The sequence below is a fragment of the Oncorhynchus clarkii genome, chromosome 22 (genome assembly GCF_045791955.1).
Source record: "Oncorhynchus clarkii lewisi isolate Uvic-CL-2024 chromosome 22, UVic_Ocla_1.0, whole genome shotgun sequence".
Lineage (NCBI taxonomy): Eukaryota > Metazoa > Chordata > Actinopteri > Salmoniformes > Salmonidae > Oncorhynchus > Oncorhynchus clarkii.
The window spans coordinates 14,683,970-14,701,127 of record NC_092168.1 but is presented as its reverse complement, the minus strand read 5'-3'; the positions used below and the strand labels follow the sequence as shown (position 1 = coordinate 14,701,127).

Below are 17,158 nucleotides of genomic sequence, written 5' to 3'. Positions count from 1 at the left end.
ATGACAATGATCCCAAACACACTGCCCGGGCAATGAAGGAGTGGCTTCGTAAGAAGCATTTCAAGGTCGTGGAGTCAGTCTCCAGATCTCAACCCCATAGAAAATCTTTGGAGGGAGTTGAAAGTCCGTGTTGCCCAGCAACAGCCCCAAAACATCACTGCTCTAGAGGAGATCTGCATGGAGGAATGGGCCAAAATACCAGCAACAGTGTGTGAAAACCTTGTGAAGACTTACAGAAAACATTTGACCTCTGTTATATACCCTTTGTTGGCAATGACAAAGTATTGAGATAAGTATTTGGTCAATAACAAAAGTTTATTTTCCACCATAATTTGCAAATAAATTAATTTAAAAAATCCTACAATGTGATTTTCTGGATTTTGTTTTCTCATTTTGTCTGTCATAGTTAAAGTGTACCTATGATGAAAATTACAGGCCTCTCTCATCTTTTTAAGTGGGAGAACTTGCACAATTGGTGGCTGACTAAATACTTTTTTGCCCCACTGTATATATTTGTCAGTATACCCTTCTTTGGTTCACAAATACACTAAAATACCTTTAATCTCATTATTCAAAACATTCGGGTAATTTACAGTACTGTTTCAAAATACAAGTAAGGACACATTACAAATGGAAATCGGTAACTATTTCACACATATACTGTCTGGATATAAATAAAGTGATTTGTCTATTAAATTATGTATATTTAGTGTTTTTATAATCATTGGAACATGTGTTACTGAAAAACTAGGACATATATATTTGCCACAAAAGCAATGTAACCATACTATACACAATCTCCCCAAAATTCATTATCTCAAACGCAGCAACAGAATACAGTACCTGTTACAATGACTGTGTTATATTCCCTCTACTTAATATGGAAGGGGAAGAGCAGCCAGGATATAATGTAGTGTTTCATATAGTGCATCTGGCCTAATAATTACATGGACAACACACAGCACCAATAGTCAGTACATTAAAATATACTGTATATATATCTAGGTATTCTGTATATATACAGTAACTTACAATACTGTACACATCCATGCCATGAGGTCCTTTGCATTGTGCTCTGTCTCTTACTGAAAAAGATCTCTCAATGTCACTCAGGATTTGAATATGTATTCTCTTATGTAGGCTATACTGTACAATAGTTATTGTTAGATTTAACTATGGCATAGTCACTGCTAAAAGACAGAACAGACAGGAAACACATGAGACGGATCACAGCTTACCTAAAAAGGTCCTACAAGCAGCTGAAGTTTCAAAGTCCTACATGATTGGTCAAGAGACAACAGGAATATGAAGCTTGCTGTAGTTCAGGGTCTTTTTCGAGCTGGACATGACAAAGCTGAGACGGAAAGGTCAAAGGGCAACATCCTCCTACTGAGCGTGGCCCTTACAAGTCATGCCCCAGTCTCTCAATCTCATCGGTCAAGAAGTCGATATCTGACCTGGTGGCGGCAGGATTAGAGATGACCATGCGGAAGAAGTTGACCTTGTCTCCCTGAGGCTGGTAGCCCACCATGGTAGTTCCAGACTCCATCATCAACGCCTTGATCTTGGGGGCCACCTGGTTTAGAGACAAGGACAATTCAGAGAACTATACAGTAGGTCAGTGCTGTCTCATGTGAGCACAAAATATAGTCTTTATAGGCCAAAGCTGACGAGTCCTTACCTTATGCAACCTGTCCCGCCTCTCTTGACCATCGGGCATGTCACGAATGCCTGGCGGAAGGTACCAGAAGCAGACATTTGTGTGCTGGGGCTGTGGAAAGAAAATGGAGACAACATTGTTTGTCAGTGTCTTTACTCAATGCATGGTCTGAAGAAGTACCAACCTCAGTAAGAGGCCAAATAAAGAGCTGATGCTATGTAAGGTGCAGATGTTGTATCTTAATTTGATTAGTCTGTTGTCGCAGAAATTCAAATTAGCCTCATAATTTACATAAATTCACTGAAAACCCACAGTTCTCTTTAAAGTACCAGACAGAATAAATGTCCTACTACTCCGACATCAACAACAGCCATTTTATATAAGCTCGGGGGCCTCCCGAGTGGCACAGAGGTTTAAGGCACTGCATCCCAGTGCTTGAGGCGTCACTATAAACCCAGGTTCGATCCCAGGCTGTTTCGCAGTCACCCACGACTGGGCAGAGCACAATTGGCCCAGCGTCGTCCGGGTTAGGGGAGGGTTTGGCCGGCCGGGATGTCCATGTCCCATTGCGCTTTAGCGACTCCTTGTGGTGGGCCGGGTGCATGCAGGCTGACTTCGGTCGCCAGTTGTTTCTTCCGACACATTGGTGCGGCTGGCTTCCGGATTAAGCGAGCAGTGTGTCAAGAAGCAGTGCGGCTTGGCAGGGTCGTGTTTCGGAAGATGCATGGCTCTCGACCTTCGCCTCTCTCTCAAGTCCGAACGGGAGTTGCAGCGATGTAACTACCAATTGGATATCATGAAATTGTGAAGGAAAAGGGGTAAAAAGTACCCAAGAACTTATAATAAAATGACAACATCAATATTGGTCTCCATAAAGACATACAAGTGGAGCCATAGGCTACACCTATACTGTAGCCTATCAAAACTCATTTCCTGTAAGAAATTATCACTTTTCTGAGAATAACCTGCTGCAGGATTATTTTACTCCCGCGACAAAGCCGGTCAAATTTAAGATCCCACATCTGTAAATTCATAAAATTCACAAGGAGTTCAACGGAGGATTCTAAAGCATAGCGCCACCTCAGGCCTGCCTCACTACATTGTGTTGCTCAGAACCCTTTTGGGCACCTCAGTTATTAATGACTTCTGACTCATCAGATAGTTCCGATATCTCTGATGCTTAGGGTAATCCATTGGAAGATATTACTATCTTTGGAAACAGAGTAGAAAACGCAGTGCAATCAATCTCACCTCTCCCTCGAACACCATCTGATAGCCCTCACGGTCCCTGATTTTAGTATAGAGATAATGCGAGAGGTCCAAGCACTTGTCGATGTGGTGTTCAAACCCTATTGTTCCCTGTTGGAGCGGAAATATACACAGATTGATATTCATTCTCTAACATTTGTCTTTTTTTGTTTGTTACCTGGTACAAGATCAGCATCCAAAAATCAATCCCTTTCACATGCTTAACATAATATAGACAGATTTAGTATTAGAACAAAAGCTTGGGGAGATACGTGCACATACCTTTGCTTTCCACATGAGCCAGAATTTGAAGATATCTACGTGTCGTCCACACTGGATGGCCTTATCCCCCGTGTCGTACGATACATCGTACTGTTTGTCAGGTTGGAAGAGGTAGCCAGCACACATTGAGTTGCAGCCTGATAAAACTCCCTGTAAAGATCAATGGTGTGGTTAAAGGCGAGAGGCAGATACTTAGAGTTCAATGGTGCCTTCAAACGGGGCTGTATTCATATGTTATAGTATGCCAGATCTCTGACTTGTGACCTAACTTGAGTATTTCACGGCATACACTAGTAGGGCGCATGCCCCGCCCACCTAAGGATCTGTCTTTTTCAGACATCTATTTCCTGTGTTTGAGGGTTGAAAAAATCCACTTGGTCACTTAAATCTGGCTTTACTCCTGTGACTCTTTCATACTCTTGCTTGTGCCTGTCGTTTTTTCCCCGTTAACGTTACGGCCGCCAAAATGTTTGTAATGACCTGTCAAACACTGGCTGAAATGGGCTCAATGGAATACAGTGCCTTCAGAAAGTATTCTGACCCCTTGACTTTTTCCATATTTTGTTACTTTACAGCCTTATTCTAAAATGGATTAAATGAAATAAATCCTCTGCAATCTACACACAATACCCCATAATGGCAAAGCGAAAACAGGTTTTTAGAAGCGTTTGTACAATATTTACATAAGTATTCATTCAGACCCTTTGCTATGAGACTCGAAGTTAAGCTCAGGTACATCCTGTTTCCTAAAGCTGAACAGAGCAAAGTACAGAGATCCTTGATGAAAACCTGCTCCAGAGCGCTCAGGACCTCAGACTGGGGTGAAGGTTCACCTTCCAACAGGACAATGACCCGAATCACACAGCCAAGACAACGCAGGAGTCGCTTTTGGACAAGTCTCTAAATGTCCTTGAGTGGCCCAACCAGAACCCTGACTTGAACCCGACGAACATCTCTGGAGAGACCTGAAAATAGCTCTGCAGCAACGCTCCCCATCCAACCTGACAGAGCTTGAGAGGATCTGCAGAGAAGAATTTGAGAAACTCCCCAAATACAGATGTGCCAAGCTTGTAGCATCATACCCAAGAAGACTCTAGGATTTAATTGCTGCCAAAGGTGCTTCAACAAAGTACTGAGTAATGTAATATTTGTATTTTTGTATTTTTATGAATTAGCAAAAATGCCTACAAACCTGTTTTTGCTTGGTCATTATGGGGTATTATGTGTAGATTGACGAGAGAAAAAAACGATTGAATCAATTTTAGAATTAGTCTGTAACTTAACAAATTGTGGAAAAAGTCAAGGGGTCTGAATACTTTCCGAAGGCACTGTACATCGGCTTCCCTTGGAATCTGTAAGAACACTGAAGCTTCATCAGGGATTTAACACACCATCGACACTTACATCACTAGAAAGAGAAGAAAGCTAACTTTATTTTGATGGGTGTTAATTTTTTGTGGAATTGAGAAAAGTAATCATTTAATAATACAGTTTAATAGAAATGAGATGCGCTGAAATGAAAGCAACTTCCAAAAATGAGCACCCGGATTATAGTGATATTATGTCTGATCTCGCAAACAATGTGAAGTATGTATAGATAGGTGTAATCTAGAGCCAAGCCTGTAGATGTTTTATCAGAGGGTAACCTGCTATTAAAACACTGAATTGTGCAAGAGACCGTGACAACAGTAGTTAATGAGGCCGTCTAGACAGTGTAGGTGAGTGGCGGTATAGGGTAGACAGAGCAAGTGTTTGGTGGTTTCAGCCCTGTTCCACCCCTTTATGTTAATGTATTCATATATGCAAAAACACCTGCTGTGTTTATGCAAATGAGGCACATAACATTTTCTTTATTTTAAAACAAAATAAAAAAATAACTGATGCAATAACAAAATGTATGTATGCGTGCATTCTAAGAAGAAAAAATATACATTTCACAATACATTGAATAGCTTGAATTCCCACCAAAATCCCTGAACTCCAGCCATTATTTGCCTGTGCTAGTAAAATGTTTTATGTGCTATAATTCAGTTAATGTCTGATGGATTATAGATATTCAAAAAGGTTGACGTATCTTCATCCATTGTCCAATTGTTGCATTTACTACCATTTCGATGACCGTTGCTAATCATACACCATAAGTGAAAATGCAGTCAGTCAGTAATTGCTCGTACCCTCTCTCTGACCAGAATGGCAGAGCACTGCAGTGGCACACCCATCATCTTGTGAGGGTTCCAGGTGACTGAGTTGGCCCTGTAAACACGGAACACAGGCTGTAAGACAGGCCACAGTCACCAATGTGTGTGTGTGTGTGTGTGTGTGTGTGTGACCATTGTCGGTTGTCAGGGCTGTAGCCTACCGCTCCACGCCACGCAGCTTGTGCCTGTGCTTCCTGGACATCAGTAGGCCTCCTCCCCATGCACCCTGAACAAAAACAACGGTTTGTTTTGAGGATAAGGAATAGACCTGAGAATGGCTGACGTGTTTAAACTAAACCTTAGCCCGCCATGAAAATGTACCGCAATCAACCCTGAAATGATCAATATCACAATAACCTTCCTGTACACATAGTAGGAAGATGCCCTTACATCAACATGTAGCCACATGTTGTGTTTCTCGCAGATGTCGGCAATCTCATGGATGGGGTCGAACGCTCCATACACTGTGGAACCAGCTGTAGCATTCACGAACATTGGGACACAACCCTGCAAGCATAACCCATCAGAATGAATATGGGTTCTTACATGATTGCAGTGAATTGAAATGCTTGCATTCTTCAGTTTCTGCCATCTTTGACTGAAAATATATTGGTTAGAACAGAATTCACAGACATTTGACTATTTCTCTTGGCAAGCCCTTGTCACAGCAGAACTGCACGCCCATTGTAGAGAGCCTGCTATCACCTCCCTCCACTAACGGAATTCGCTTCAGGAGACTGTACTTTGGAACTAGCAGCCGTGGGTAAGATAATATTTGAGGAGGCATAAGCACTAACCCTAAAATGAAAGTAGACACGTTTTTAGTTTTGTAAACAAACAACGACCGGACTATTCCGTTAACGACTGGGATTCATATAAGGCAGCTGTTCTCGTAAGAATTCCGTTTCAGTGCAGAAACAAACAGAAGTGAATTAACGTCTTCAGTTGAGAACGAATTCACAATTTGATGTTGATCGTCTGACAGTTTGAAACTCACCCGCGCCTTGGCATCGATGACCTTGGCTTCCAAATCAGCAGGAATGACTCTCCCTCTAGAGAGGCAAACAGACAGTCAAAGGCAGGTTTTCATTGGGTTGTTTCACACAGTGCCGTGTATTGGACATGCATCCACCAACCTCTCATCTGTGCTCAACAGGATCAGGTTTTCTGTTCCAAAGCCCAGAGCAGCACTGGCTTTCTTTATAGAGTAGTGACTCTGTCAAAACACATGACCATGGCATTAGACTACGAGCCTATCAGCTGAGGGCAGAGATACAGTCAGCTGTACTGTCCAATTGTTTTAACCTGTTTCAATGAGGGCCATTTTGTAGCTCTGAATCTGTGTGAACTCTTCATACAGAATAGACCGGGTCAATCGAGGAGTGACACAATCAGAAACAGTAAGACTTTGTTTTGGTCACATAATACTGTTTCTGAGACTGGAGATATATTGTGATGTGAAAATGCATGTTATAATCAGATGTTGCGAGGAGACTGAATGAGGCTTACGTGCTCCGAGGTGAAGAGCACCAATCTGGGGGCAGCAGTCATGCCTTTGGTCTTGACTTCAGGGAAGAACTTGTAGCGGGCGGTCATCACACTGTACATATTGGAAATCGCTCCACCTGCACAGACACGCAATCTTTCACTAAACTGCATTCTATTATCTGAAGTTTTGGAATACTCATCTGTAACCGTGGGTTTATTCCCATCTCAGATTCTCAAGGCATGGATGAATTGACAGCAGTAAATCAACATAGTCCACCTGGTGAGAATATCCCATCGCCCTCTCCGTCAGGCCAGCCAATGATCTCCCTCATCTTCTTCAGCGTCAGCTGTTCCATGAGCACAAAGACTGGAGCGATCTCATAGGTGAACCTGAAACAGAGCACCGGTCTCCAGTTACCCACTACCAATAGAAATCCATCCTATGATTGGTCTTGAACTCTCCTATTGCCATTTGTTCCTCATATCTACATGGTCTATATTGACATGAGCAGAATCAATGAAGGCAGGTGGAAAAATCCCAAGATAATGAATCACCATAGAGATAACAGCCAATAATTGTAGCTCATTTTTTCATTTTCTTTTTTACATAATTGGTTTTTAGTTTGTTGTGTTCTTGAATTGTCATTACATATGTTTCTCATAGTGTATATTGAGCAGTGGCACTTTGAAGCCAGAGAACGCATGGAACGCGCATACTACTTTAAACGCAGCCACGGTTCAACGATAGCTCTGTCACATTGTGTTAGGGATACCATGTGTTGCAGTGGAATGAGAAAGAACACGAATGTCACATCGGCGGAAGTCCAATAAGAATATGCCACTAAGAGGGAGCTCTTGCCTCTGAGTTAGCAAGAAGAAGAGGCTAGAAATGGGATGTAGCACAATAAGAATGCCGTTATCTTCGTGTCTGAGGGTTGTCTAGAGGCCAGCTTCCACTGAGCTTGTTTTGAAAGTGATTTTACTACATACAGTATATTACACTCGAGGCCCATCCCTCTGAGAGTAATGATGGAAGAACGGTCGTTTCACCTTTTACAATAGAAATGATAGGATTACAGGCATGTTTATACAACGCAATCACAATTGCAAAACAAATGATTGTTTCCATATCATTAGAACATGTTACAGAAGTCCCTCCAGGGTAGTGCGATATCAATGTCGAATTAAATGGATGCCCGACCACAGTAGCTCATCCATCTTCACTCTGTACTGACCAATGCTCTCCTAATTACACTGCCTGTCTATTCATGCAATGAAAGTCAATGCATTAGAGGGACAATACAATGTATCGCACTGTGCCATACACACAGCACACATGTTTTACTTATCTTGCTGGAATATCCAATGACAACATTTTTAAAAAAGAAAAAAAAAAGTTAGGAGTTATGTCCCAAATTAATTTTCGCTCGCTCACCCATGTAGACTAATCCCGATGACAGCCCTGTGACATGATTGTCAACAAATTAGTGTCAATCAATAAGTGTAATTAATGATGATGTGGTAATTAGCTAATGCAAATAACAAATATGTATGCAGTCAGAGCCCTCGGATTCAATTTGTCTACGGTAGCGTTGCCATGCAGCACACGGGCTAACACTCTCACCAGAACACTCTTCAGCATCACGTCAATGAGCTTGACAAACTAAAGACTCTTCAAAACAGCGGGGGGGGGGGTCCTTTGGAGATGACAATAAATAGAAAGCTAAATCAGGAGAGGGTTGCAACCTTTTATTAAGCCAGGGGCCAGGCAAAACGAATGAATCCTTGACATGAAGAGCCTCAGCCTTGGTGGTGAGCTTGTATTTCTGTGCTGTTTTTAAATAGGAATGACAACACCATGACCACCCAGAAGACTCTGGCTCTTAACCACGCAGAAATGCTGTGTTTCATCAGTGCTTAGGCGACGACACTTTTCGTATAGTGTTTTTTTTGTTGTTGTTTTGTTATGATGGTTTTACAATGCCCTGGCGGGTTTTTAGGCTGACATCATAGACAAGATCACCATGTTACAGCAGGCGATACACTTGGGCCAGTTGCCTTAAATGACTCGGCAGCCTCAGCTGATAATCTGTGTGTACCAGTCAACAATAGCCAATGGTCAATGAAGCATCAACTTGTATCTTGGACAAGTCCCTGGACACCTGGTGAATCAGAATGCTGTCTCATCCAGATTGCCAATTCCCACTGAAAAAGCAATATCACCATGTCTGTTGCTCACACTTCTGCAGCAGATCTCAAGGGAGAATCTCATTCTGACGAGGTACCGTTATCTCTGATCCAAAGAGTGCTACATAAAACAACCGCCCCATGTAAGATTCAATCGCTAATCAATATGCAATTAGATTTCCCTGCCGGGCTGTGTTATCTGACTACAACGATAATGCAGCAAACAACAGATGACTAATTCCAGTCTCTCCTCTTCATGCTTGCCATGTCACATTTGACTCTCTTAAGTGGCGGCTTGGAGAGCATGCTCAGGATCCTTCGTTTAGAAGATCATCAAGTGGCCCCAATTATGTCACTTCTACTAACCTTCATCTTGGAGCCAGAATCTTCCAAGGCCATTTGAAAAATGGTAGGAAATGTCATTTTTCTTCCGTGCCAGACTTACATTCACCCACAGGAAATCCACTCACTGCTAAATTAGATCTATCAACCCCTTATCACAATCCCAGCCTAAACCGAGAGCTATGTTGTCACTCTAACTAAGATCATTGGTCTAGGCAAAATTGTTCACATGACATTTTGCACAAAATCAAGCGGACTTTAATAACCGATATACTGTACATATGTTTACAATATTTGAGGATCCTGTGACTTTTGATAATAAACACATTTAAAATGTATCATAAATGAACAATAACTGGGGGAAATAAAGACCACTCACATGTTAGTGTTTGCAGTGGAGGTGAGCCATTCTCCTGCCAACCCAATGATGTCTAAACCAGTGGATAGCTGGTTGAAAAACCTGGGGTGACCTAGGAGGAAGACAACAGCATTTGTCGTTAATACGTTTCTCATGAAAGTTTCATCGTTTAACTATGGGATCATCTGTAATCATTAAACCACATTGTAGACAAATGGGAGATATAGATTACACTGAGGGTTAGCTCTGCTTCATGCCTCCTCTGTCCTCACCGGTTCTCACTCCATATTTCAGGGTATCCCTGCAGTCCACCAGGATCTGCTCCAGAGACTCAGGCTGGTCGGACAGCTCCAGGTTGAAGCCCTCCATGCCCTCCAGCAGCTGGTGGGGGTGGTGGAAGTCCAGGACCTTGGTGGATCTGTCAAAGGTCTTCCGGACGTAGTTTGTGAGAATATCCACCACCTCCAACAAGAACTGCATGGTTGGCTCCTCTCCATTTTTGGCTGGTAATAAATCTAGTGTGAAAAATTGAAGCATGTCGATATTTTCGTTTTTTCTCGTTTTCGAAAAAATAAATCAATCCCTTTTGTTGGCATCCTTCATCACTTAAGTGTGTCTGAAGAGGTCACTTTCACAATCTTCTGTAGAATTTGTCATGAGTTCATTCTACTTCCCAACTCCTAGAAAACGATGTATTTTAGTTTATTCTCCAAAGCGGGAATAAATTGTATCAATTAGAAACAAATTAATGACTATTTTTGCTATTTCTCCAGTGAGTGTCCCTGAGTGACCTAGGCTATTGTTCAGCCACTTACAAATTGATCTAGAAGGTTATTACGGTCAAACAAATGGTGAATATTCATTTTAATTAGACATAGCAATCAATTCAATTTAAATTACCAACAGCCTAATGATTTCAGTTTTTTTTAAATTATTTTTCTCAATATGTGTTTTAAAAACTTCCCCTAAACTGTGATATGTGTATTGTCCTTAATGTCGTGAAATATCAATACACCGAAAGAAATAACTGAGATTTAGACAGATGATAAACATTTGGTAAATCAGTATTTTCAAATCAGCCTAATCTTCGCATCAGTAAGATAATTAACGTTTTCAAGTTTACTCAAGTTCCATTTATTGTAAAACAACTGCACAAAACGAACATGATCAAGATCTCTACACAATGTTTATCATTTTGATTGATAGGCCTATATTTCCCATAATGGACATAACTCGGCCAATTACCTCTAGCAAACAGATTGGAAAAGTCCGTCTCCGTGCGTCTGAAACGGGAATCCCTGTCGCTGTTATCAAGCAGGTCCTTAGACGATCTTTCCTTGAAGGAACTAATCTTCTCCTCGAGGTTATTGTTCTTCTGCAAAAATCCTAAATTGTTGCAAGGGGCAGAGCATTCAAATGAGGGATTACTATCATCACTCCCAATCCCAAACATTTTGATGACACCATTTTTACACAAAACACATGCCTAAACTACTCTCACTGGTTGAACTGACAATGCTGTGGTGTAGGCTAGTTGAGGTAGCCTAATTCCCATCCTGTCCATGGAAGCCCATTTATGGGAGGAACAGTCAATGGGAGGTTGAGCCCCGTGACATCAGCACGAAAATCCAGCCAAGCAAAAACAAATATCCGTAATTTAGTGTATGTACATTCGTATGAAGTCCCTCCGAGAGATTCCACTTCAGTAAGCAGGGAAGAGCACACAATGAACCGATGTCATTCAAGCCTGAAGGCAGATCTAATAGTTGGACTGGGCTGTGATGATATATGGGACATTTTATAGCCTATCTGCTCATAGGCCCGTGGAGAACACCACATTAACTCAAATCTTATTTAGCCCTACCAATTTAGCCTTACCAATTTAGCCCTACCAATTTTTCTAGATGGGCTCTTCTAAAAATAACACATTTTCCAAATCTCCTGCTGAGATTATTAATCATTAAAAAAATCCTGCAATGTGATCTTATTTGACAATAAAGAGCGCAATATTTCAGATAATACATCTAGCCCTATAAGATGTAAAACCCAATTATATGCCATAGCCCAAACCCTTTGGAGTAATACAAGTATATCAAAAGATCAAAGTTGGTTTTATTTCATTTTAAATCATTTTATTTCGTTTATGTCATGTAATAATAATGTTTTTTTATGATTTCACTTTTTTTTTTAAAGGAGATGTTAGACTATAGTCTGAACAAGCTTGCTTCTGTCTCACGTGAAGTCATATTTAACCAACATAAAACCAACATTTCACTTGGTTTTATGTTGGAAAGTTTGATGTTTTTGGACCAATAATATCATTGCACTTAAAAAACAGAGATGAAAGTGCCAATAGGCCTATAACCGGATAGTGAATCAGATAAAACCAAAACGTAACATCGCATTAAAACATCAAACTTGAAATGTATTTGCATTAGGCCCATACTCTCGGGCATTGATTGGCCCTGATGGAACAATAACTGACCCAACGCTTGGCCATATCAGATAGGGCTAAGGTATGTGGCTTCCACTTAATCGGTTCGTATTGGGGAGCAGAATACTGACTGACAGCGCTATCTCTGTTAAACAGAACCTTGACGAATTACGATTTCAGGCGCGTCTCGTTCATCTTTTCTCTTCAGATGAGCTCTCATGATAAGGACCGATACCAACCATTCCACCAAATAGGCTATACCTTTAATGAATGACCCCCGCTCAGTTATAAAACTATAGGCTACCGAGATAATATATTAAGACAAAGACAGAGGTATGGCCAAGCAAAAATAAAGACAGTATGGTAGGCTACGTACTAGTTGATTAGGCCTACTACAATTAATGTAGTAAAATCCACTGTACATGTTCATTCGAAATGAACCCCCAAAATTGAAGGGGATTGAATAACCTACAGTTAGTTAGTTGGCTAATTGTGTATTCCAAGGTCATTACACATCGGCAAAGGGAGGACTATATTTCTCAAGTACGCCATGGGAGGGCGCAAGAGTACGATTTTTATTAGGGCCTACGAATTCAAAGATGTAATAGCTGGGTAAGAAAACAGACACTCATATTGAAAACATATGCAAGACTAAAGACAGCTCATCTTCCATTTTTAGACGCCAATGTAGACCTTTATATTTATTTCTGGACCTAGGCCTGTGGTCTCTGCAGTTTTTCAAACTGCTTTTCATATTCATAAAAAAATAGGTTTGTCACTATAAATTCCGTGGTAATAAATCATCATGGACATAATCATCCTTTCATCATGAAAACCCACTCATGCGACAAGAGAAAACAGAAAGGGGCAGAAAATCCCGTAACCACAGCCACCCAGTCGGCAGTCTGTGTTCCAGACCAACATAGCCCATATTCCTCAGATATGAGAATGGTCTGCTTGCTCGGCGTTGAACACCACATAAAATATTCTACATAGGCCTACATATGCAAACTAGGATATTTTTTCTCTCGAGAAAAACATGGGAACAATATAGCCTAAACATGAACATTAAATACATGACATGAAAATAGCAAACTTACCACATATCTTCATTCCCAATTTTCTAGTACATCCATGAGCAACTCCACACCAAGCGTCATAGCCTAAAATAGTTTAGGGAAACTATTGAGAGGGCCCTACATTAGGCCTCAAGGGCATTATTTCTGCTAAGATAATTACGAACTCAAAGCCATGGATGGGGAAATGTTGATGAAACAGCAGTCTAGGTCTAGGAATTGAAGAATTTTGTGAGAGGCCAGTGAAAGGGACAAGGGGCAGACAGCTCCACACCGACTCACAGAATTCTGGACCAGAATCTACGCCAAGGTTTCACTCATGAAAGAAAATACAAAGGCAACAGAAAGATCTGAAATATGACGTGTATATTGCCAAATAGCCTAACTGGGCCAATTATGAGCGGAATAGGCTTGAGATCCACGTACGTGATTCGGGTTTTCGCGTAAATCATGCATCGATGTCAATAAAGACACAGACAAAAAGCAAGATCCACATGTCCACATGTAATACTGGCATGACACCAGTTTAATGGTTTTCGCAAATCCAGCATTGACTAAATCCCTTGAGAAAAACGGAGGGGCAGTTTTTCTATTTGAATACATCTGATCTGACTTCATGTTAAATTGCGTAGCTTAAATCTGGGGTGTTGTCAATATCAAATCAGAGCTTTATCATTGTGTGTAGGCCTAAGGAAAAACTTTGCAACAAAATTGGAGTGTGCTTGGATGACTAATTGGGATGTCGGCTATATATTATGTGTTTTTCATCAATAGCTCTTGGATAATGAAGAGTATTGAGGTAGAGCTGTTGCCTGCTTACATCTCTACATCCTGGGCTACATCCCCCCTCAGCTGATGGAGGTTACAATATGGAGCTTGAACACACGCTATTAGGGCCAATTTAAGCCCAGTTTATACCTGGTGCTAACATGAGTCCTTTGTCCTGACTTGTATACATTCTGATTGTGCCCACATTCCCAGAAATGTGTCTACACATGGTATTAAAATGTGTCCGTTATCTGCCCACTGTGTCTACATTGTAACGAGATTTCCTGGTCCCTTCGTTTATGCAAATTATGCAAAATAATGATTTAAATGGTTTCTATGTCCAGATCTGTTTACACTTGTAAGATATTCAGACACAATGCGTGCATGACTAACACCGGAGGTGGGCAGGATTATCTGATCACGATCAGATCCCAATGTGTCTTCATTGTCTACACCTGTATTAAAATGTTGGCACAACAATCAGAATGGGAAAGATCAAGGCAAAGGAAGCAAGTTAGAAGCAGGTATAAACGGGGCTTTAGTGTGGCTACAATTAACCCTACTTTGAGCATAATTACCCCCTAAACATCACACACTCACTTTTCAACCAGGGCGGCGGAGGAAATCCACAGAACAAAATAGAACCTACTTCTTTCTGAAATGCAATAGTAATCTAATAAAAGCCTAATAAATAATAATAGTAATAGGCAAATAACATAATAATAATAATTAAAGTAGGCTGTAATATTATTTTGAAATATAAAGCTAAATTCTTTGGCGATTTTCGTCTTTATCAATATCGACAGTTCGTGTTTTTAGTTTTGACAGCATGATTCGTCTATCAAGCATGAAGCCGGGAGGTCCGCTGCGCATTCAATGCTGCGGTGATTTGTTGGGTGGCATTTAGTATGGTAGTGTACAGTTATTTTCCTCCATGGAAATGATTAATGGCATTGCTCACAAAGTAAATAGCACAATTGAAATAGCGTTTTATTTGTGATGGACCTACTTGTGCCTGGTGGTCGTAAATTTGTCGAGTTGGGATCCGGTTCCCCGCCAGAGGAGGAAGGTGCAGACGCCGCCATCACTCCTAAAATACAGTACAAAAAGTCCTCACTCCAAAGCGCACTGTCAATTTCTGTGAAACCGCTCTTATTTTATCCAAGATGAAAAGTCACATGAATTGTAAGGAGATGAGAAAGAATAGCTGTCGGAGACATACAATATAGGCTATAGATAATGACATGGCTAAATATTTGAAATGTATCAATAGGATATTTTAAGATCGATCCGTCATACAAACGCTGACAGAAATCCACAACTGCGAATAAGCAATGGTCAGGACACGACAAACATGTATCGTCTGGCAGCCAGGATAGAATTATTCTCAAACATCAATTAACAGGTTGGTTGAGGCTGCACGTATTTTTTCCCCTGAATCAATACAGATTTGAAAGTCAAAACCTATGGCAAAATAACTTGTCGGCTCTAAACACAGTGCATTTCATTAGGCTTTATCAAATCAACCATATCCATCGACAAAGATGCTAATGAATCCTCACCAATCGATTCCATTTCATAACCTGGACTATAGCCAATGTGGATAATGAGGCATCACAGCAAGTGTCGTTGATTTCAGAGAGGTTGATATTTATCCGCCTTTGATGAATAGGACTTGATGAAAAGTTTCAGCCTAAAAATAACTCAACATTGAATTAATTAGCCTTGATTAAAATTCATGATCAACTAAATGCCACAACAGCTCATCTGGTGATTTATCATATAGGCAAGTTAGGTGAACCGTCAAACCTCCGATAAATTAACTATTAATTTGATAAACAATGACCAAAAATAGTCTATGTCAACAGAATTGATTGACAAACAGGATAGTGACTCCTTAATTAAGAGGATGGTTTGTAAATAATGATGACCCTGATCCAGGTCAAAGTCAATTCAAGAAAAACCCATGCCCATACAATAACAAACCGTCCGTCACAGCTCGATTGTAGTTTAATATAGTTGAATACAGACAACAGATTTAATTCAAACCATGAATAACTTTAGAATCAGCAAACAGACATACATTAACATGAAAAGCTTGTATTGATCTCTGTATGTACTTTACAAAACCACCTGTTAGAGCATCTCAAACGTCAATTTCTCATAAAGCTTCAATGAACAAATAAGATTTAGCCTGCTCTTGTAAAATAATAAACCCGTTAAAAAGCAGCTTACCGTGCTGAGGATGGGTACAGGTGACCCAAGTAGAGTCCAAAAAAGAAACTATGCGAGGACGATCAAATAAAGTCCTTTGGCAACGCAACGTCTGGTGCGCTTTTGACACTAAGAAACACAGGGTTTTGAATATCTATTGCCTACAAAATCCCATCCACGGTGACATTTTTGGTGAAGTAGGTTTGATTTGCTGATATTTAGAGCGTGCAGTGCCTATTTATTCGTTACTACGCACGCATGAGTCACACCAATACCTCCTCTGGTGCTGCATATTTCCACCCAATATCGAACAGATCCGCTTTGTCTGCACATTTACACTGAATCGTGTCGCTTTCAGCTATAACGTGACTTTTGGGAAGTGCTTGATTGGATTTGAAGCAATATACCTCGATTTGGAATCCTGGTCACGAACATGGACTTGGGAAGTTTGATCCTATGAGCAGAGCAACACATTACGCCCATAAGCGATGGAGGGGGAGGGGGGTGGGGATGGGGTGTCGTTGCCTTGTTCTTGAGAAATCCGAATAGTAGGTAACCATAATCAAAATACCCATCTCCTTCTAGGTTATTGTTGATTTTCTTCTGTAACAGATCAGGGAGCTTAGCGGTTACGAGCGTTGGGCCAGTAACTGACAGGTCGCTGGTTCGAAACCCCGAGCCGACTAAGTGAAAAATCTGTTGATATGCCCTTGAGCAAGGAATTTAACCCTAATTGTCTCTCTGGATAAGAGCGTCTTCTAAATGACTGAAACGTTAGGATTATGATGTTTTGTTCAAATCTCAGTATGCAAGGGTTCATCTGTTCCTCTATAGCCCTCAAACTCAACTCTACTTAAAAGACAGTTCCACTGCGTTCGCATTGTTCCTCTCTAGTCAGGGCCT

General features: G+C 40.9%; 1 protein-coding gene across 2 annotated transcripts; it reads right to left on the bottom strand.

The window, feature by feature from the left end:
- Positions 1–530: 530 nt before the first annotated feature.
- On the bottom strand, positions 531–16,377 carry LOC139380066 (glutamate decarboxylase 1-like). Of its 2 annotated transcripts, XM_071122526.1 has the most exons (17): positions 16,277–16,377; positions 15,051–15,131; positions 13,298–13,360; positions 11,009–11,149; positions 10,036–10,278; positions 9,785–9,875; positions 7,154–7,266; positions 6,898–7,013; positions 6,525–6,604; positions 6,386–6,440; positions 5,779–5,895; positions 5,550–5,614; positions 5,365–5,443; positions 3,191–3,340; positions 2,912–3,019; positions 1,682–1,771; positions 531–1,576 (listed from the first exon to the last, which is right to left on the bottom strand). In XM_071122526.1, the coding sequence occupies exons 2-17, from the start codon at positions 15,124–15,126 to the stop codon at positions 1,403–1,405; spliced, it is 1,761 nt and encodes a 586-aa protein (XP_070978627.1). In that variant the 5' UTR covers positions 15,127–15,131; positions 16,277–16,377; the 3' UTR covers positions 531–1,402. The 2 variants fall into 2 exon arrangements, with proteins under 2 accessions (XP_070978627.1, XP_070978628.1); XM_071122527.1 differs by lacking the exon at positions 13,298–13,360.
- Positions 16,378–17,158: the final 781 nt, after the last annotated feature.